At 48.0% G+C, this 20,788-nt stretch overlaps 1 protein-coding gene across 1 annotated transcript in view; it reads right to left on the bottom strand.

The window, feature by feature from the left end:
* Nucleotides 1-20,788, bottom strand: part of TRAM2 (translocation associated membrane protein 2) — a 67,971-nt gene that overhangs the window by 23,200 nt on the left and 23,983 nt on the right. Inside the window, exons 2-3 of the mRNA XM_060263382.1 lie at nt 4,735-4,798; nt 2,337-2,446 (exon numbers count right to left, since the gene is read on the bottom strand). Coding sequence (XP_060119365.1) covers nt 2,337-2,446; nt 4,735-4,798 — 174 coding nt within the window. The remainder of the gene's footprint in view (nt 1-2,336; nt 2,447-4,734; nt 4,799-20,788) is intronic.

Here is a 20,788-nt window from a genome sequence, read left to right as displayed (position 1 = left end):
AAAATTCAAGGCCTGGCTACACCAGCCAAGTCAAATCAGGTCACGTTGACTCAAAGATACCAGCGAAGGGAGAATTTGCAGGCAGAGAAGTTGGTACAAACCAGAGGTGCGTCCCAGCAGGTGCTCACCCAAACCCTAAAACTGTAGTGTGTGAACTGATCTTCATCAGAGTCTCCAAACTTTTCAGAGGTGGGCACCTCTGGAATTCTGTCACAGCACTGTGGGTACAAAATGGCCGCCACAAAATGGCTGGCGCAGGGGGGGCAGAGACGGCCACAATACGGCTTCCACGGCTTAACTTCAGTCTTACAGAGAGGATCCTTGCGCTGTGGTGGCAGCTGCTATCAGATCTCCACAGTTAATTCTCCAGTGGTCAATCAGAAGCCGTGCTGGGCCAAAGCCTCATATGACCCTGCCCACTTTAAAAAGACACTCGGGGGTGGGGGGGCGCAGGACCCCTGATCTTCACGCATGTCCTAGATTTGGGAACTAAGCCCAAAGTTGGTTCAGGTAAAAGCTTAACATGAAATTGCTTCTATTTGCCTTCTATTGGATGAGGCAGTGAACACTTTGACAGGGGCTTGGTAATAAACCCTTGTAAATTCCAAAATGGCTCCCAACACCAGAGAGAGAACCCGAAGCAGAGAACTCCCCAACTCCGCACCAGAAGTTGAGTTTCTTGGCACCCACTTCCTTCTTCCCCGAAATGAAAAACCCAGTCCTGATTTTCTTCCACCTCATCGGAGCAGGAGGGGTTTTGAAAAAGCTCAGGCATAATGAGTCATGGCCCTCCCCGCAGGGAAACACTCCTTTTAAAACAAATTCTCGGCTTCATTTTTAATTACGTATGGCCAGAAAGGTTCATCTCTGAGTGAAATATATTGATGGCTCATATTTAGATATACGGTAACTCCTCTGTTTATGGTATTTTATACAGTATTTCTCTTGACCCTTTTATGCAATGCGACTGAATGATATAATTTAATGCTCTTAAATAAATATTCATTTATTATAAAACACACACGCAAATAGATGGAAACGAAGGGTCTCTTTGCCTGTTCCAAAGCACCACGTTAACAACTAATTCACAGGGCTACATTGAGATGGCTAGGTTCTTTGATACCCAGACTTCTGACTGAAGAGAAGACAGCAAATGATTTATTTCAAGCGTCAAGGAAGAACCTTGTATCCCAGCCAAATATTGCTTGTGCCTACCTTTTAAGCTTTTTTTATTATTATTTCAAACCAACCTAATCGTTCTTGAAATGAGAAGACATGCAAGAATTGCAGTGATACAAAATTAATTTGCATATGTGATAAAATCGGAGACAGAAAGAGAGATATATAATCCCCTTACCCAAGTTTAAAAGATAAAACACAGTTTCTCAGAGTCTCCACAAAGTGCTTTTGGAAAAAAAGAAGGGTTGGTTTTATACTCTGCCCTTCACTACCAGAAGAAGTCTCAGAGCGGCTTACAATTTCCTTTCCCTTCCTCTCCCCACAACAGGTGCCTTTGTGAGGTCGGTGGAGCTGAGAGAACTCTGAGAGAACGGCTCTTGAGAGAACAGCTCTGCTGAGAATTGTGACTGTCCCAAGGTCACCCAGCTGGCTGCGTGTGGAGGAGGAGTGGGGAATCAAACCCAGTTCCCCAGATTACAGTCCGCTGTTCTTAACCACTGCACCACAGCTGTTTCGCGCAACCCATTTCTGAGAGATTCAGGGGTGTCCTGGCTGTGGCTACGTTTCACAGGCCCAGTTACGTGAAACCCACATGGCCATACTAAAACCTTCCAATCTGTCTCTTCTGATGGTATGAGGTTAGCACTTCTGTGAGCCTTTCCACAGAAAACACACGTCTCAGAACTGTGAACTATCAGAACGAGATGTTTGTAGATGTTTTTGAACACCTGTCCATCTGTTCAAAGTTACCCCTTCCCAAAGATGGGACGTTGAGTACACAGCCGAGAAAGCAAAACCTGTACCGGTTTTGCAAGTTAAAAACCTAAAGTGAATTGTCAGAACCTGCATTTGTTCAATCAATACCTCCACCAGACAAGGGTCTGTGATACAGGAAGCATTGCTTTCGTGGCTGTAGGAAGCGCCTGTTCAAAAAAGCAGCTGTCTCTGTGACAGGAAGATGGTTGGCGTAGAACTTCTCAAGACTTTGTGATTGGCCCCATTTTATGGATTGGCAGCCATTTTGTGATTCCTCCCACCTCCCCCGGCAGCCATTTTCTGCCGGTGCCCGGACGACCCGTTCTCAAAATTCCAAACACGGTTCAGCGAAGTCGGAGGCCTAAGTCATTTGGCTCGCTGGTACGAAAAGCAACACTTACATCCAAGGCGTATTCCTGTACCACGGCGTGCAGGATTATCGCTATGAAGATGTAGAAGAGGATAGTGACCAAATCCTTCAGCCCGTAGTGATAAAGGACAATCTCGCCGTCTGAGGGAAAGAAAAGGGACGGGTGCGGTGAGAAAAGCGTGGCGTCAACATTCCGCACAAAACCATTTGGGGATTAAACTCTCCACAGCACTTGTTGAAGGGCAAAGCTAGACGCAAGAAAAGGGACAGTCCTAAAGTTAAACACTGGTGACGACAGGGACGTGTGGCCTAATATGCAAATGAGTTCCTGCTGGGCTTTTTCCACAAAAAAAGCCCTGCTTTCAGCTCTGTTGTCAGATTTCTGCCTTCCAAGCCCTACTGCACTCTTTATCGGATGCCTCATTCGTGTTGCTTTAATCGCCTAAGGCCAGGGCTGCTTTTTTTTTTTAGTAGTAGTAGTAGTAGTAGAAGACGACGACATTGGATTTATATTCTGCCCTGCACTCAGAGTCTCAAAGTGGTTCACAATCTCCTTTATCTTCCTCCCCCACAACAGACACCTTGTGAGGTGGTGGGACTGAGAGAGTGCTCTCCCAGAAACTGCCCTTTCAAGGACAACCTCTGCTAGAGCTATGGCTGACCCAAGGCCATGCTAGCAGGTGCAAGTGGAGGAGTGGGGAATCAAACCCGGTTTTCCCCGATAAGAGAGCTCTGGCTGACCCAAGGCCATTCCAGCAGCTGCAAGTGGAGGAGTGGGGAATCAAACCCGGTTCTCCCAGATAAGAGAGCTATGGCTGACCCAAGGCCATGCCAGCAGGTGCAAGTGTGGGGAATCAAACCCGGAGTGGGGAATCAAACCCGGTTTTCCCAGATAAGAGAGCTCTGGCTGACCCAAGACCATGCCAGCAGCTGCAAGCGGAGGAGTGGGGAATCAAACCCGGTTCTCCCAGATAAGAGAGCTCTGGCTGACCCAAGGCCATTCCAGCAGCTGCAAGGGGAGGAGTGGGGAATCAAACCCGGTTCTCCCAGATAAGAGAGCTATGGCTGATCCAAGGCCATTCCAGCAGCTGCAAGTGGAGGAGTGGGGAATCTAACCTGGTTCTCCCAGATAAGAGAGCTATGGCTGATCCAAGGCCATTCCAGCAGCTGCAAGTGGAGGAGTGGGGAATCAAACCCGGTTCTCCCAGATAAGAGTCCGCACACTTAACCGCTACATCAAACTGGCTCTCCTTTGCATATTAGGCCACATACTCCTGATGTAGCCAATCCTCCAAGAGCTTACAGGGCTTTTCATACAGGGCCTGCTGTAAGCTCCAGGAGGACTGGATACATCAGGGGTGTGGGGGCTGATATGCAAAGGAGTTCCTGCTACAGAAAAACGCCCTGCCTAAGGCTGTGGAATCTGCCCTCAGTCCCGTCCAGAAAGGCTATCAGTGACATCAATAGAAATATATAAACCCATAAGAAATTAGCACTCTTTCCATTTCTTTTAGGTGAACTTTAAACCCAGCCGCATGCATTTATCAGTTTTATTTATTTACTTCATCGATACCCCGACTTTCTCTCCAACGGAGACCTAAGGCGGCTTACGTAGATCTCCTCTCCTCCATTTTATCCCTACAACAACCCTGCAGGGTAGGTTAGGCCAAGAACGTGCGACTGGCACAAGGTCACCCAGTGAGCTTCTACAGCAGAGTGGAGATTCGAACCTGGCTCTTGCAGAGCCTAGTCGGACATGTTAACCACTTTGCCACCAATGGCAGGACCAGCTCATTGTCAATGGAACGAGAAGGGGCAGAGGAACAGGGGTGGAATTCTAGCAGAAGCTGCTTTGCATATTAGGCCACACTCTCTGATGTAGCCAATCCTCCTGGAGCTTCCAGTAGGCCCTGTACGAAGAGCCCTGTAAGCTCTCGGAGGATTGGCTACAGGGGTGGAATTCTAGCAGGAGTTCCTTTGCATATTAGGCCACACCCCCTGATGTAGCCAATCCTCCAAAAGCGCACACTTAACCACTACACCAAACTTTGTCATTTTTTTTTTTAAGTCAAACCTTCCTCATCTTCCAAATTTCTGGATGAGCTCTGTGTGTCTCACTGCTCTTCAGGAGTCATCAAATTTTGTGGATAGTTAGATTATTTTTTTTTTAAAAAAAGAAAAGAACCTGTGTGCTTGAAACTGTCTTAGGCAGGGGTGGAATCCTAGCAGGAGCTCCTTTGCGTATTAGGCCACACCCCCTTGATGTAGCCAATCCTCCAAGAGCTTACAAAAAAGAGCCTCATCAGCTCTTGGAAGATTGGCTGCATCAGGAGTGTGTGGCCTAATATGCAAAGGAGCTCCTGCTAGAATTCCACCTCCGGTCATAGGTCATTAAGAAGTGTTTTGGGGTTACCTGTAGGGTCACTCACCTGGTGTAGGCACACTAACGTTATACTGAGGTAAGATAAACAAGAAGGCAGTCTTGGCTGTAACCTGCAGAGACAGAACAAATTCCTGGGTGAGCTGGCTTGAAAATCCCAACGAAGATCAGAGCAACTTATTTGCCCTCAACCCTCCGACAAAGCGTTACATCACAGAGGTGGAAGAGAACCAAACTGATAATCGAGACTCCTCCTCTCAACTATCCTACCCGGAAGGTGGCCACAAAAAGGTGTTGTCGATTTCATCCACTAGTCAATTGCGATAAGAGCCAATTCAGCGTAACTTAAATTAGGACCATGGCTCAGTGGCAGAGCATCTGCTTGGCAGCAGAAGGTCCTTGGTTCAGTCCCCAGCATCTCCAGTTAAAAGGACCAGGTAGGCAGGTGTTGAGAATGACCTTTGCCTGAGAACCTGAAAAGCCAGCTGCAGTTCGTGACACACCAATGGTTCTGACGTGGTCTAAGGCAGTTTATTTTTTATTTATTTATTTAAGATTTGTATCCCGCCCTTCCCACAAGTGGCTCAGGGCGGCTTCCAATAGTAGATCCAACAAAATTACAATAGTTAAACATATAAAGGGATCCGTATTTAAAACAGATAAAACAGATAAAACCTTAGTTATTAATACACATTAATAAATATTGCAACTGTATATAAAAGAAATCCAGCAAGTTACATTAAAATTCTCAAGCTAGTTATAGGCTAGCCGGAAGAGGGTCGTCTTACAGGCCCTGCGGAACTGAACAAGGTCCCGCAGGGCCCTCACCTCTTCCGGCAGCTGATTCCACCATGTAGGGGCCATAACAGAGAAAGCCCTTTCTCTGGTGGACTTCAAGCGGGCTTCCTTCGGCCCAGGGATGGTAAGGAGATTTTGTGTTCCCGACCTCAGTACTCTCTGGGGAACGTGCGGGGAAAGACGGTCCTTCAGGTAGACAGGTCCCAAGCCATATAGGGCTTTAAAGGTTTCATGCATGAGACTGTATTCCCTGCACCTCACCCATGAGCTCGTACGGAAGGATCTGGAACAATCACCTTAAGCCTCCATATAGAAGAATAAAAGAGAAGCCATGTTAGATCAGGCCAATGGCCCACTGAGTCCAACACTCTGTATCGAACAGTAGCCAAAACACAGGTGTCATCAAGAGGTCCACCAGTAGGGCCAGAACTCTAGAAGCCCTCCCACTCTTGCCCCACTGCCCCAAGCACCAAGAACACAGAGCATCATTGCCTTAGACATAAGAACATAAGAGAAGCATCTTGGATCAGGCCAATGGCCCATCCAGTCCAACACTCTGTGTCACACAGTGGCCAAAAAAACCAGGTGTCATCAGGAGGTCCATCAGTGGGGCCAGGCACTAGAAGCCCTCCCACTGTTGCCCCTCAAGCACCAAGAATACAGAACATCACTTGCCCCAGACATAAGAACACAAGAGCAGCCATGTTGGATCAGGCCAATGGTCCATCCAATCCAACTCTCTGTGTCACATAGTGGCAAAAACACAGGTGCCATCAAGGGGACCACCAATGGGGCCAAAACTCCAGAAGCCCCCCAAGCACCAAGAATACAGAGCATCGCTACCCCAGACAGAGTGTTCCATCTATACCTTACAGCTGATGAACCTCTGCTCCAGATGTCTATCTAATCCCTCTTGAAGCTGCCTATACTTGTAGCCACTATCACTTCCTGCGGCAGTGAATTCCACATGTTAATTATTCTTTGGGTGAAGAAGTATTTTCGTTTGACCTGTTCTAAACCTACCACTCATCAATTTCACTAAGTGCCCACGAGTTCTTGTATTGTGAGAAAGGGAGTAAAGTCCTTCTTTCTCTACCTTCTCTATCCTATGCATAATTTTGTAAACCTCTATTATGTCACCCTTCAATTGTCGTTTCTCCAAGCTAAAGAGCCCTAATTGCTTTACCCTGTTTCTGAAGAAATGTGCACACTCGCGAAAGCTTGTATCTCAAATAAAATTTTGTTGGCCTTAAAGATGCCACTGGATTCCAGCTTTTTTCTCTTTAACCTTTCGAAGGAGAAGACGACGACATTGGTTTTATATCCCGCCCTATACTCTGAGTGGCTCACAATCTCCTTTACCTTCCCCCACAACACAACAGACACCCTGTGAAATAGGTGGGGCTGAGAGAGCTCTCCCAGAAGTTGCCCTTTCAAGGACAGTCTCAGAGTGGCCTGCAATCTCCTTTACCTTCCTTCCCCACAACAGACACCCTGTGAGGTGGGTGGGGCTGAGAGAGCTCTCCCAGAAGCTGCCCTTTCCAGGACAACTCTGCCAGAGCTATGGCTGACCCGAGGCCATTCCAGCAGCTCCATGTGGAAGAGTGGGGAATCAAACCCGGTTCTCCCAGATAAGAGTCGGCGCACTTAACCACTACACCAAACTGGCTCTCTTTGGAGAAGAAAGGTTAATCACATGCTCACACTGAAGGATCTGGAACAGTCCCCTTAAGCCTTCACACATAATCCCTTCTTCTCCATCTTAACACTATTCATGTTTTGCATAGTGGTCCTTATCCAAGTAGCTCCGGATGTTATATGCATCGCCAGGGCTTTTTGTAGAGGAAGCCCAGCAGGAACTCACTTGCATATTAGGTCACACCCCTTGACACCAAGCCAGCCGGAACTGCATTCCTGCTCAAAAAAAGCCCTGCGTATCGCTATTCCGTACACGTTTCCCCAGCCACGCTTTTATTTATTTAAAATGTTGACATTCCGGCTTCCCTACCCCACTCCCGGGGAGCTGGCCAAGCCACCTGGCGTAAAATAGACTCACTGACTTCAAAGACCACAATTGACAACTAAATCAGTGTTAAAAATTAAGTCGCTCGCATCACTGGGAGGGGAAAGTCAACTATTAGCAGAAAGATACAAGAAGCCCAAATTGATACGGATATTAAAAAGTGACCTAAGACGTCAACGGATTGCCCCCTTCGAAACAGAGCAGTGTCGCATCTAAAATGCTCCCAAGAGGGGCTCCTTCTTGAAACATCTTGGCAAACAGGGTTGCCAACCTCTAGGTGGAGGCAGAGCAAAATAATAATAATAATAATAATAATAATAATAATAATAATAATAATAATAATAATAATGTAAAGGTAGTCCCCTGTGCAAGCGCCAGTCGTTTCCGACTCTGGGGTGACATTGCTTTCACAACGTTTTCACGGCAGACTTTTTACGGGGTGGTTTGCCATTGCCTTCCCTGGTCATCTACACTTTCCCCTCAGCAAGCTGGGTACTCATTTTACCCACCTTGGAAGGATGGCAGGCTGAGTCAACCTTGAGCCGGCTACCTGAAACCAGCTTCCACTGGGGTCGAAAGTATTTCTCTGTGGCTCGGTGGAACAATGGTTCTGGAGAGATTAGGCTGACGAAGGGACAAGAAACGAAACCGTGATTTGACCTAGGAGGACGGTCCCCTTTCTCTCTCCAGTGGAATTTTTTGGATTCCTTGGTAGCACGGAAGACGACAGGACATAGAGACGTGCACAGGAAGTGGGCTTTGCCCCATATATGGAGTGGTGTGGTCTTTTTTACTGTTAAGACTTCTTTTGCGTTTTGTAACCAGCTGCTATCCTGGAAGCATTATTGTATGTTTAAATGTTGTTTTGTCACTAAAAGACGTGTTTGTAGCACTTTGGTGTGATAATAAGTATATATCCAGTGTTGTTTGTATTGTTCCATATTAACACGTCAGAACCTGCTGAATCTATATTCTTAACCCCCAGGAGGAGGCTGGGGACCTCCTGGAATCACAACAGATTTCCAGACTGCTGGCGTGAGTGACTCAGAAGGCCTGGATTTAGGCAGGCACTGTGTGTGTTTAGGTACTGTCTCCGTGAATGGGATGCCTCCTATTGTCTGAACCTGGAAGCTGCCCTCTGACCCCACTTCTCTCTCTTCCTTTATCCTCTCCATCTCACCGCATGACCTTCCAAAGAGATACATGTCTCTGTAGGTTTCTCCTGTAGAGACACTGCCCTCATACGCACAGACACGTGATTAGCTGGCCATTCGTGAGAGAAAAAGTACCTCTCCTCTCTCTCGTCCTTTATCCCCTCCCTCTCACACATGGCCTTCCATAGAGATACATGTCTCTGCAGGTCTCTCCTGTAGAGACACTGCCCTCATACGCACAGACATGTGATTAGCTGGCCATTTGTGAGAGAAAAAGTACCTCTCCTCTCTCTCGTCCTTTATCCCCTCCCTCTCACACATGGCCTTCCATAGAGATACATGTCTCTGCAGGTCTCTCCTGTAGAGACACTGCCCTCATACTCACAGAGATGTGATTAGCTGGCCATTTGTGAGAGAAAAAGTACCTCTCCTCTCTCTCGTCCTTTATCCCCTCCCTCTCGCACATGGCCTTCCATAGAGATTCATGTCTCTGCAGGTCTCTCCTGTAGAGACACTGCCCTCATACTCACATAAACGTGATTAGCTGGCTATCTGTGATAGATAAAGTGCCTTTCCGCTCTCTCTTCCTTTATCTTCTCCCTCTCATCCCATGGCCATCCCCGGAGACACACGTCTCTGCAGATCTCTCCTGTAGAGACACCACCCTCATACAGATACGTGATGCCGGATTAGCTGGCCTTTTGAGATAGGGAGTGTATTCTTTAGATAACGCTCCTCCGTCTCCTTTCAACTTTAACCTGAATATGAACTGGATCTACCAGTAAATAAATTGCCCGAGAAGTATATTGCGGAAAAAGTACATTGGCTGCTGTGTCAAATCCCAAGACCCCTCTGTGGATGAACACGGAGCATAGGTTTAACATGAAACTCTGCAAAATTTGTTTAAAACACAAAAAACCCCCACAAGGGCTTGAATTCTTTGTGCCTAAGATTCATATTCCACCCTTCTGCTTAGAAAGCACTCAGAGCGGCTTGCAAAGAGCGCATTAAGCCGAGGTCACATAATTAAGCTGAAACAATAAAACCGAAAACCACAAGAGGAGTTAACAGCGAACCAGAATCCATTTGGGATATCCTTCTATTCCCACAGTCTCATCAGACAGAAATGTGATACGGTTATCGGCTTCATGGGCACATCCTCGAGCTCTTTATTTCAGTCGCTCGTTAACCTCGACGGCCCAGGCTAGCCCAATCTCATTGGATCTCAGAAGCTAAGCAGGTTCAGCTCCTGTTAGTCCTTGGATGGCAGACCACCAAGAAAGTCCAGTGTTGCTACGCAGAGGCAAGCGACGGCAAAGGCTCTCTGCCCAGACCTGGCTGGCCCAGACTAGCCCAGTCTCATCAGATCTCACAGGCTAAGCAGAATCAGCCCTGGTTAGTACTTGGTTGCAGGGGTGGAATTCTTGCAGGAGCTCCTTTGCATATTAGGCCACACCCCCGATGTAGCCAGTCCTCCAAGAGCTGACAAGGCTCTTTCTCGTAAGCTCTCGGAGTATTGGCTACATCAGGGGTGTGTGGCCTAATATGCAAAGGAGCTCCTGCTAGAATTCCACCCCTCCTTGGATGGGAGACCACCGAGGAAGACCAAGGGTGCGACGCAGGGGCGGGCAATGGCAAACCAACCCTTGACGTCTCTTGCCTTCAAAACCAGACAGGGTTGCCGTGACCCGAGGGCGCTTTTCACCACCACGGCAAGCAAACGCCAAGGAAGGAAAAATAAAATACAATAAAGCAGAATATTAAATTTCAGTTCCTCGTTGCATAACCACAATGTCACGTACGCACTCTGGACGGGAAGCAGCTCAAAATGCTGGGGAAAGGAAGCATCCCCTTTTATCCACATAACCATTTGGGGAGGAAGGTATATTTGAGGAGGGGTGTCTAGCCCGCAGTCACTTGCTGAGCTTTGCAGCTACGTGATAATTTGAACCCGGGACACCCCAGGTTGCAGCTCGACCACAGCAAAAATAAAAACGCAGCTTTTTAATCCAGCTGTGGAGATGGGATGTGGAAAGTCAAAGGGTGATTGTGTAGAACAGGGGTGGCCAAAGAGACGCATAGAATAAACATCAGATGCTTGAGAGCTGTAAGAGATGAATGTCAGATGAGGGAGGGAGGGGGGAAGGGAGGGAGGGAGGAAGGAAGGAAGGAAGGAAGGAAGGAAGGAAGGAAGGAAGGAAGGAAGGAAGGAAGGAAGGAAGGAAGGAAGGAGGGAGGGAGGGAAGGAAGGAAGGAAGGAAGGAAGGAAGGAAGGAAGGAAGGAAGGAAGGAAGGAAGGAAGGAAGGAAGGAAGGAAGGAAGGAAGGAAGGAAGGAAGGAAGGAAGGAAGGAAGGAAGGAAGGAAGGAAGGAAGAAGATATTGGATTTATATCCCGCCCTCCACTCCGAAGAGTCTCAGAGTGGCTCACAATCTCCTTTACCTTCCTCCCCCACAACAGACACCCTGTGAGGTGGATGGGGCTGGAGAGGGCTCTCACAGCAGCTGCCCTTCCAAGGACAACCTCTGCCAGAGCTATGGCTGACCCAAGGCCATGCTAGCAGGTGCAAGTGGAGGAGTGGGGAATCAAACCCGGTTCTCCCAGATAAGAGTCCGCACACTTAACCACTACACCAAAGGAAGGAAGGAAGGAAGGAAGGAAGGAAGGAAGGAAGGAAGGAAGGAAGGAAGGAAGGAAGGAAGGAAGGAAGGAAGGAAGGAAGGAAGGAAGGAAGGAAGGAAGGAAGGAAGGAAGGAGGTGGAAAGAAAGCAACTTTAACTTTAAATGCATTCTCCAAGCTGCTGGCTGGCTTAGCTTAGAGAAGTGAGCCAGCTGTATGCTGAATGTTTGGAAACACACAAAAAAGCCCTTCTGTCTAAAATACCAAACTGCTCCCAAACTTCAAGGCAAACAGCCCTTTTACAGATCCACTTATTAATTCTGGGTAAATCTTTGCCAAACAACAGTGTGAAGGCAGATTTTGTTTCTTCACCATAAGGAAGGTCTTCATCCACCAGTCCAAGACTACCTGCATGTAGCTGCTCAGAGGCTCCAGAGGTGAACAGAACAGCAGCATCAGAGGGGTGTGGGGGGGGGGGAAACCCACAAAGAGCAAAAGCAGCTAGTCATTCAGTGCATGCATATACATTTAGAAATTTTGTCTGCGGTAGATTTTTCCAGGCCTTGACAAGCCTTTTGCCTCCACAAGCCACCCCAAAATTTAAGGGGCAAGACTCCCATTTCAGCTTTCAGTGTTCCCTATGACAATATTTTTCAATTATTGCTACCACAAACAAAAAAAACCCAGGGGCCACACTGAAATTTCTAGGCAACCTGGAGTCTGGGATTTGTCAAATCCGGGATTAACCACTTTACCTTCTCTCAGCACTGAAGATCCTAAGACATTTCTCCCAAAAAGTAGAAAAGAGTAAATGTTCTGGAGCACCTTAAAGACTAACAAAATTTGTGGCAGGGTATGAGCTTAGAATCATGGAATCATAGAAGGGACCTCCAGGGTCATCTAGTCTAACCCCCTGCACAATGCAGGAACAAACACCGCCCCCTCAATTCACAGGATCCTCATTGCTGTCAGATGGCCATCTAGCCTCTGTTTAAAAACCTCCAAGGAAGGAGAGCCCACCACCTCCCGAGGAGGAAGCCTGTTCCACAGAGGAACCGCTCTAAACTCACAAACACCTCCCCCTAAATTCGCAGGATCTTCATCACTGTCAGATGGCCATCTAGCCTCTGTTTAAAAACTTCCAAGGAAGGAGAGCCCACCGCCTCCCGAGGAAGCCTGTTCCACTGAGGAACCGCTCTAACTATCAGGAAGTTCTTCCTAATGTTGAGCCGGAAACTCTTCTGATTTAATTTCAACCCATTGGTTCTAGTCCTACCTTCTGGGGCCACGGAAAATAATTCCACACCATCATCTATATACAACAGCCCTTCAAGTACTTGAAGATGGTGATCCTATCACCTCTCAGCCGCCTCCTCTCCAAGCTAAACATTCACAGCTCTTTCAACCTTTCCTCATAGGATTGGGTCTCCAGACCCTTCACCATCTTCGTCGCCCTCCTCTGGACCCCTTCCAGCTTGTCTATATCCTTCTTAAAATGTGGTGCCCAAAACTGAACACAATACTCCACACGAGGTCTTAGCATCACTTCACGTGATCTGGACACTATACTTCTGTCGATACAGCCCAAAATTGCATTTGCCTTTTTAGTCACCATATCACACTGTTGACTAATGTTCAGCATACGGTCCACTAAGACCCCTAGATCCTTTTTGCACATACTACTGCTAAGACAAGTCTCCCCCATCCTATAACCATGCATTGAATTTTTCCAACCTAAATGTAGAACTTCTTCAGGTACAGATAGTACGTGAATCCATCTGTCCTATATACTGGGAAGTGGAGTGATTTCAGATGCTACATGACATTAGCAGACCAGTGAGAATAGAAGTTGTGACTGGATTAGGTGTGATACACAGAGAGATACAGCAAGCATGGAGAAATCAGCACAGATAACGAGACAGGAAACCTAGGTCTTGATTCAGTCCAGAAGGATGCACTGTCTTGAGCTCTGTTATCAGTTCCAATTCAGCAGTCTCCCCAGGGAGTGGTTATCGTCACAATCTTAGCCAAATCCTAACTCCCACTGCATGGGCTGGGGGCCAAGTATTCAAACTACCAATTGCTATCTCCCAACATGGGACGGTGGCTCAGTGGCAGAGCATCTGCTTGGTAAGCAGAAGGTCCCAGGTTCAATTCCCGGCATCTCCAACTAAAAAGGGTCCAGGCAAATAGGCGGGAAAAACCTCAGCTGGAGACCCTGGAGAGCCGCTGCCAGTCTAAGTAGACAATACTGACTTTGATGGACCCAAGGTGTGATTCAGTATAAGGCAGCTTCATATATGTAACACGATTTGGGGATACAAATAAATTATGCAGACTTTACTTAAAAACCTTTCAGATCAAGGCGGGTTCTACAAGCACACAGCAACCGCCTTTGGGGTGGAGGCTTTTGATACCCGACTCGATGCCTGTATACACAACCATCGTGACATAACACAAAGGATATGGATATGGCGCTAAAGTGGGGTGGGGGAGGGGGGGACAGAACTCAAAAAGCATGAAGGACACGACAGCTGAAGAGGCCAGAGGAACAATCTGCTAGAAGAAGGATGGTGCGTGTCCAAAGGAAGACGCACCATGGCTCCTCTTCTTTATTACTGCTATGTTTTGCTTTTATTTAGGGTCCTCCGCCCCCCCCCCCCCAAATCTCTCCTTCCCGCAGGGTACAGTTTACATTTTGTCCTTGTCATATTAAATTAGATTAAAATGCTTCAATCCATGCCAAACATTTTGAACTTTTATTCTAAAGTCACTGGGATGAATCCGGCTTCTTCGTATCACCGTGGTCGGCGTGTGACTAAGTCCTCCCTCCAGACTCAGGGCCATAGCCAGGATTGTAAATTTGATGGGCCCACAGGCAGGATTTTTTGTTTAGGGGGCCCACCGATCAGTGCCAAATGTCCTGTGAATGCCTCTAAATTAAAAAAAGACACATTATTCCTTTTATTATCGCAAAATTATACACGAGCTTTCATCTTCCCCTGCACATTTTATCAGGCTGGATGGTAAGGGTGGGGGGAGGGAGGGAGGGAGGGAGGGAGGGAGGAAGGAAGGAAGGAAGGAAGGAAGGGAGGGAGGGAGGAAGGAAGGAAGGAAGGAAGGAAGGAAGGAAGGAAGGAAGGAAGGAAGGAAGGAAGGAAGGAAGGAAGGAAGGAAGGAAGGAAGGAAGGAAGGAGAAGACTGTAGATTTATACCCTGCCCTTCTCTCTGAATCAGAGTCCGCACTCTTAGCCACTACACCAAACTGGCTCTGGTAGAGATAAGAGAATGAAAAATGGATATATAGAACCCTTGGCTAGATTGGAATTGCACCAGCTAAGGGTTTTTCCATATTCTCATTTTCCTGTAATTCCTGATGTGCTGGGGTTCTTTTTTCATGTTCTGCACATGTTTTGCTCCATCTAGAAGAAGAAGAAGACTGTAGATTTATACCCTGCCCTTCTCTCTGAATCAGAGTCTCAGAGTGGCTTACAATCTCCTACATCTTCTCCCCACAACAGACACCCTGTGAGGTGAGTGGGGCTGAGAGGGCTCTCCCAGAAGCTGCCCTCTCAAGGACAGTCTCAGAGTGGCTCACAATCTCCTTTCCCTTCCTCCCCCCACAACAGACACCCTGTGAGGTAGGTGGGGCTGAGAGGGCTCTCACAGCAGTTTCCATTTCGAGGACAGCTCTGTCAAAGCTATGGTTGACCCAAGGCCATTCCAGCAGCTGCAAGTGGAGAAGTGGGGAATCAAAGCCGGTTCTCCCAGATAAGAGTCCACACGCTTAACCACTACACCAAACTTGTTAAGGCCTTTTGAACAGTGGCAAGCAATGGGGGAGTGATTCGTGGGGCCAGAAAGGTTACATGGGGGTTTTGACTGGTGGGGCCTGGACCCCCCAGGGCCCCACTGTAGCTACGGGCCTGACTATGCAGCTGTTGGTGACTTTGGGGGTAGTCAAACCCCCATGCAGCTGTTGGTGACTTCGGGGTAGTCACTCTCTCTCAGTCTAACCAACCAACTTCACAGGTTGTTGTGAAGGGAAAAACTGGGGGATGAGTGAGGAAAACACGTATGTCGCCCTGAACTCTATGGAGAAAAACAGCGTCACGGAGAGAGATTGTCTGGAATCATTCCGCTGTTCAGAGATTTTGGCTTCTCGACGGCAACGCAATTGCTCAAATCTGACCACGGATGTTCTCTTTCCTTTACAGAAATCGACGTGACGCTCGCCAGCTGACTTTACACAACACGCAACAGCAGGAGAGAAGTCACTACAGGAACAACAATATACACAACGCAATCGTTATAGTGACAAATAACTATGACTTTACACAACAGCCAGAGATAATATTTCAAGTTTCTCTTCAGGGATACTCAGTGGCTTGTTAACCACCACGCGGGTTTTCGACGGGCAGAGAGTAGACGCCTTCCCTACAGTGATCACCGCTGCTGCCATAGCAGGGGCTAGGGTTGCCAATCCCCAGGTGGGGGCAGGAGATCCCGCCGGTTTGAAGGCCCTCCCCCCGCTTCAGGGTCATCAGAAAGCGGCGGGGGGGGGGGAATGGCTATTGGGCACTCCATTATTCCCTATGGAGACCGATTCCCATAGGGTATAATGGAAAACTGATCTGTAGGTTTCTGGGGCTCTGGGGGAGCTGTTTTTGAGGTAGAGGCACCAAATTTTCAGCATAGCATCTGGTGACTCAACTCAAAATGCCCCCCAAGTTTCAAAAAGATTGGACTAGGGGAGTCATTCTATGAGCCCCAAACGAAGGTGCCCCTATCCTTCATTATTTCCAACGGAGGGCAGGCATTTAAAAGGAGTGCGGTCCCTTTAAAACGTGATGGCCAGAACTCTTTTCAGAGTTCAATACTGCTAGCCACACCCATGCTCCTGGCTCCACCCCCAAAGTCTCCTGGCTCCACCCTCAATGTCCCCAGATATTTCTTGACTCAGACTTGGCAACCGTGGCAAGGATAGATTCCCCAACCGTCTTGCAGAAGCAGTTTGGATCCATAAAGAAGCGTGCGTCCTAAAACTCCCACAGGCCATTGTAAGCTCTGCTCCCAGTCATACTTCAAAAGTACGTTTCCAACTCACTGGAAGAAAAAAATGTCAACGGCGGGTGGAAGGGAGAAGGGAGAGAAACGCCCCCTCCACATTCCACAAGTCAGACCTTATCCATCAACTTCCTCCATCCCGCAGTGTGGAAAAGTTCAGATTTTGGGAAGACGGGTTTTTGAAACGCCACCAGGAAAGAGAGGGTGATTTCCAAAGGCTGCTAGCCACCTCCCCACTCCCACCTCCCCAAAAAATCAAACATGTGGCTTGAGAGGAAGTAAAGCCCAAGGACTCTGATGCCTTTAGGAAGAAAATCCCCCCTTTATTTTCCACCTGAAATCCACCAAGTTTTTTCCCCCTAAAAATTCATTCATACTATATTGCTATATTGCTTTCTAACAAACGCCCCCGCAGTTGACTAATTTGAGGAGGTAACGACAAAAATGAGACAGCCCGAGAGAATACACTGTACTGTCAAGAACAGCGGCTGTCAACCCAGAGCCAATGAGGCAAAACATTTCCAAGAAGCATAGTTTTACTGCTATAAAAAGGTAAAGCTAGTCCCCTGTGCAAGCACCAGTCGTTTCCGACTCTGGGGTGACATCGCATCACGACGTTTTCGCGGCAGACTTTTTACGGGGTGGTTTGCCCTTGCCTTCCCCAGTCATCTACGCTTCCCCCCTCAGCAAGCCGGGGACTCCTTTGACCGACCTCGGAAGGATGGAAGGCTGAGTCAACCTCGAGCCGGCTACCTGAACCCAGCTTCCGCTGGGATCGAACTCAGGTCGTGAGCAGAGCTTAGGACTGCAGTACTGCACCTTTACCGCTCTGCTCCACAGGGCTCTTCCAGGAAGCCTAGTTTTACTGCTATACAGGGCTTTTTTTGTAGCAGGAACTCCTTTGCATATTAGGCCACACACCCCTGATGTAGCCAATCCTCTAAGAGCTCACAAGGCTCTTTTTTGTAAGCTCTTGGAAGACTGGCTACATCAAGGGGGTGTGGCCTCATATGCAAAGGAGCTCCTGCTAGGATTCCACCCCTGCACAAACTAAATAGGTTTTAGCGGTTGCTGCAACCACAAAGATGAGTTAGATCCTGATCACCCTTCAGAGGAATTTACAGTAAGTGTGCTAAGGATTGCAGTCCACAAAGAATAAATTAGAAGGCAGGGAAAAGCCATCGAGTTCCTAAAATTCAGACATGAAAATAAATTCTTTTAGTCCAGCTGCTAAACCGCTCATGCATCGTTTCTCATTCTCACTTCCCAAGCCGGAACCCCACCTGTGCCCAACTAAAAAAAGACGACAGAAAGAGATCCACAGCTGCATTTGACCATCCGTGAAATGTCAGCACAAGTCCTGTGAAACGGTTCGAAGGAGAATATCCCCCCCCCCCCTGACTCGCAAAATCCAAGAACCTAGCCATGTGTTTTTTCCTTACTGAGTACAATCAAAAAAGAAATATCCATATAGTTCAACATCATAAGAACATAAGAGAAGCCATGTTGGATCAGGCCAATGGCCCATCCAGTCCAACACTGTGTCACACAGTGGCAAAAAAACCTCAGCTGCCATCAGGAGGTCCATAAGTGGGGCAAGGACACTAGAAGCCCTCCCACTGTGCCCCCCCCAAACACCAATAATACAGAGCATCCCTGCCCAGACAGAGAGTTCCAACAATACTCTGTGGCTAATAGCCATTGATGGATTTCTGCTCCATATATTTATCCAATCCCCTCTTGAAGCTTTCTGTGGTTGCAGCCGCCACCACCTCCTGTGGCAGCGAACTCCATGTGTTAATCACCCTTTGGGTGAAGAAGCACTTCCTTTTATCCATTCTAACCCGACTGCTCAGCAATTCCATCGAACGTCTACAAGTTTTCGTATTGTAAGAAAGGGAAAAAATCAGTATCCGAATGAAATCCGGTACTTTTCAGTTTAGAAAAGAGACGACTAAGAAAAGAGCGCCTTTTTTGCAGTAGGAACTCCTTTGCATATTAGGCCACACCCTCCTGATGTAGCCAGTCCTCCTGGAGCTTACAGCAGGCCCTGTACTAAGAGCCCTGTAATCTCTTGGAGGATTGGCTACAGGGGTGGAATTTTAGCAGGAGTTCCTTTGCATATTAGGCCGCACCCCCCTGATGTAGCCAATCCTCCTGGAGCTTACAGCAGGCCCTGTACTAAGAGCCCTGTAAGCTCTTGGAGGATTGGCTACATCAGGAGGGTGTGGCCTAATATGCAAAAGGAGTTCCTGATACAAAAAAAGCCCTAAGAGGGGATTAGGGTTGCCAAGTCCAATTCAAGAAATATCTGGGGACTTCGGAGGTGGAGCCAGGAGACTTTGGGGGTGGAGCCAGGAGACACTGGGGGCGGAGCCAGGAGCAAGGGTGTGACAAGCATAATTGAACTCCAAGGGAGTTCTGGCCATCACATTTAAAGGGACAGCACACCTTTTAGAATGCCTTCCTTCCATAGAAAATAATGAAGGATAGGGGCACCTTCTTTTGGGGCTCATAGAATTGGACCCCTTGGTCCAATCTTTTTGAAACTTGGGAGGTATTTTGGGGAGAGGCACTAGATGCTATACTGAAAATTTGGCGGCTCTACCTCAAAAGACAGCCCCCCCAGAGCCCCTGACACCCGCGGATCAATTCCCCATCATTCCCTATGGGAATCGTTCCTGGAGGTGCATAATAGCTATGGGGGTGGAGCTTCCCCCGCCGGCCAGCTGGCTGGGGGAGGGGGGAAGCCTGTAAAACCGGGGGATCCCCCGCTGGGACCTGGGGATTGGGAAGCCTAGAGGGGATGCAACAGAGCAAGAGCCCCCAACAGGCTGCCTGTGGGCACCAGCTCCCTCCCCCAATAATTTTCTCGGAGCCTGCAAACTGATTTTAGAAAGTAGGTGTGGCCAGATGGGGCTTTTCCCCAGCAAGTCTTCTGATTGGCCACTGGAGATTTGATTGGCTGCGCAGATGTTTAAGAGCTGATTTAGTATCAGCTGCCACTACAGCACAAGGTTTGGGGGGGGGGGGAAAGCTGCAACGGCAATTTTATGACTGGCTCCGCCTGCTGTGGCAGCCATTTTGAGGCTGAGCCCACCCCTCTGCATTGTGTCAGAATTCCAAAAGTGCTTGTGGGCTCAAAAAGGTTGGGGACTCCTGCGTTAGAGGCCTATAAAATTATGCATGGGGTACAGGATGGACAGAGAAATCAGCAGTTGCTGAACATAGCCAAACTCAAACACGACACAGTATCTTATTCCATGTAATGTTGGACAACACATCCAATTACCCTTAGATTACACAGAGAAGGCACTGCAATCCACAAACACAAACCTAATTTCAGCAGGAAGGAAGTTTAAAAATGAATAGGGCATGGCTTCCAACCTTGAAAAACACAAAATGCCCTAACAACTTACAACAGCACTACAGGTAAGATTAGAATTTCAAAAGCCAATCGGTATCCAAAAGAACCCCCTCAGGTAAGCTCCTCCATTAGCATGTCACAGTCCAGGAAGCTCCCGCAAGTTAATGACTCAGACCTGCACCACTATCCTGAGAAGATATAAATTACGGTACCTGCTTGCCAACTTCTTCTCAATCTGACCCAGAGAGAACGCCAGTTTTCTGGGTTACACCTCTGAGGATGCCAGTCAGGTCTCACAACGCCAAGACCACGGCCACACAGCCCAGAAAATCTACAACAACCAATGAACCCCGGCCGTGAAAGCCTTCGACAACATATTAGACAGGGAGAACTTTCTTCCTCTCCCGAAATACGAGAACTCAGGGGCACCTAATGAAGTCGATGGGCAATAGATTCAGAACAGTCAAAAGGGAATACTTCTTTACTCAATGAGTGAGCAAATGGTGGAATTCGCTGCTGGAGGAAGCAGTAATGGCTACAGCTATAGACTGCTTTTAAAGGGGATTTGACATATTCATGGAGTAACTCCTTAGCAGTGGCTACTAGCTATTGTGACCAAAGGGAACCTCCACGTTCAGAATACCAGTGTCAGGAGGCAACATCAGGGGAAAGTCACCTGAGGACTAGTTGGCCACTGCGCTAGACAAGACACGGGACTAGATGGACTTACTTCTCCGATCCAGCAGGGCTCACTTATCTTCTCTTAGGAAGGTGGAATTTGGAAATACAGAGGAAATGTAGCACAACAAAGGATAACACAGACTCTGTCCCTTGTCACGCACACTGGTTCACCTTCAACCACAAGTCTAAGGGTCCTTCCACACCACCAGTTTCGACAGGAACTCCTTTGCATATTAGGCCACACCTCCTGATGTAGCCAATCCTCCAAGAGCTTCCAGGGCTCTTAGTTCAGGGCCTGCTGTAAGCTCCAGGAGGACTGGCTACATCAGGGGTGTGTGGTCTAATATGCAAAGGAGTTCCTGCTAGAATTCCACCCCGTAGCCAATCCTCCAAG

Source organism: Heteronotia binoei, chromosome 1 (assembly GCF_032191835.1).
Source record: "Heteronotia binoei isolate CCM8104 ecotype False Entrance Well chromosome 1, APGP_CSIRO_Hbin_v1, whole genome shotgun sequence".
In the NCBI taxonomy this organism is placed as follows: Eukaryota; Metazoa; Chordata; class Lepidosauria; order Squamata; family Gekkonidae; genus Heteronotia; species Heteronotia binoei.
This window is presented reverse-complemented; position numbering and strand designations above follow the sequence as displayed.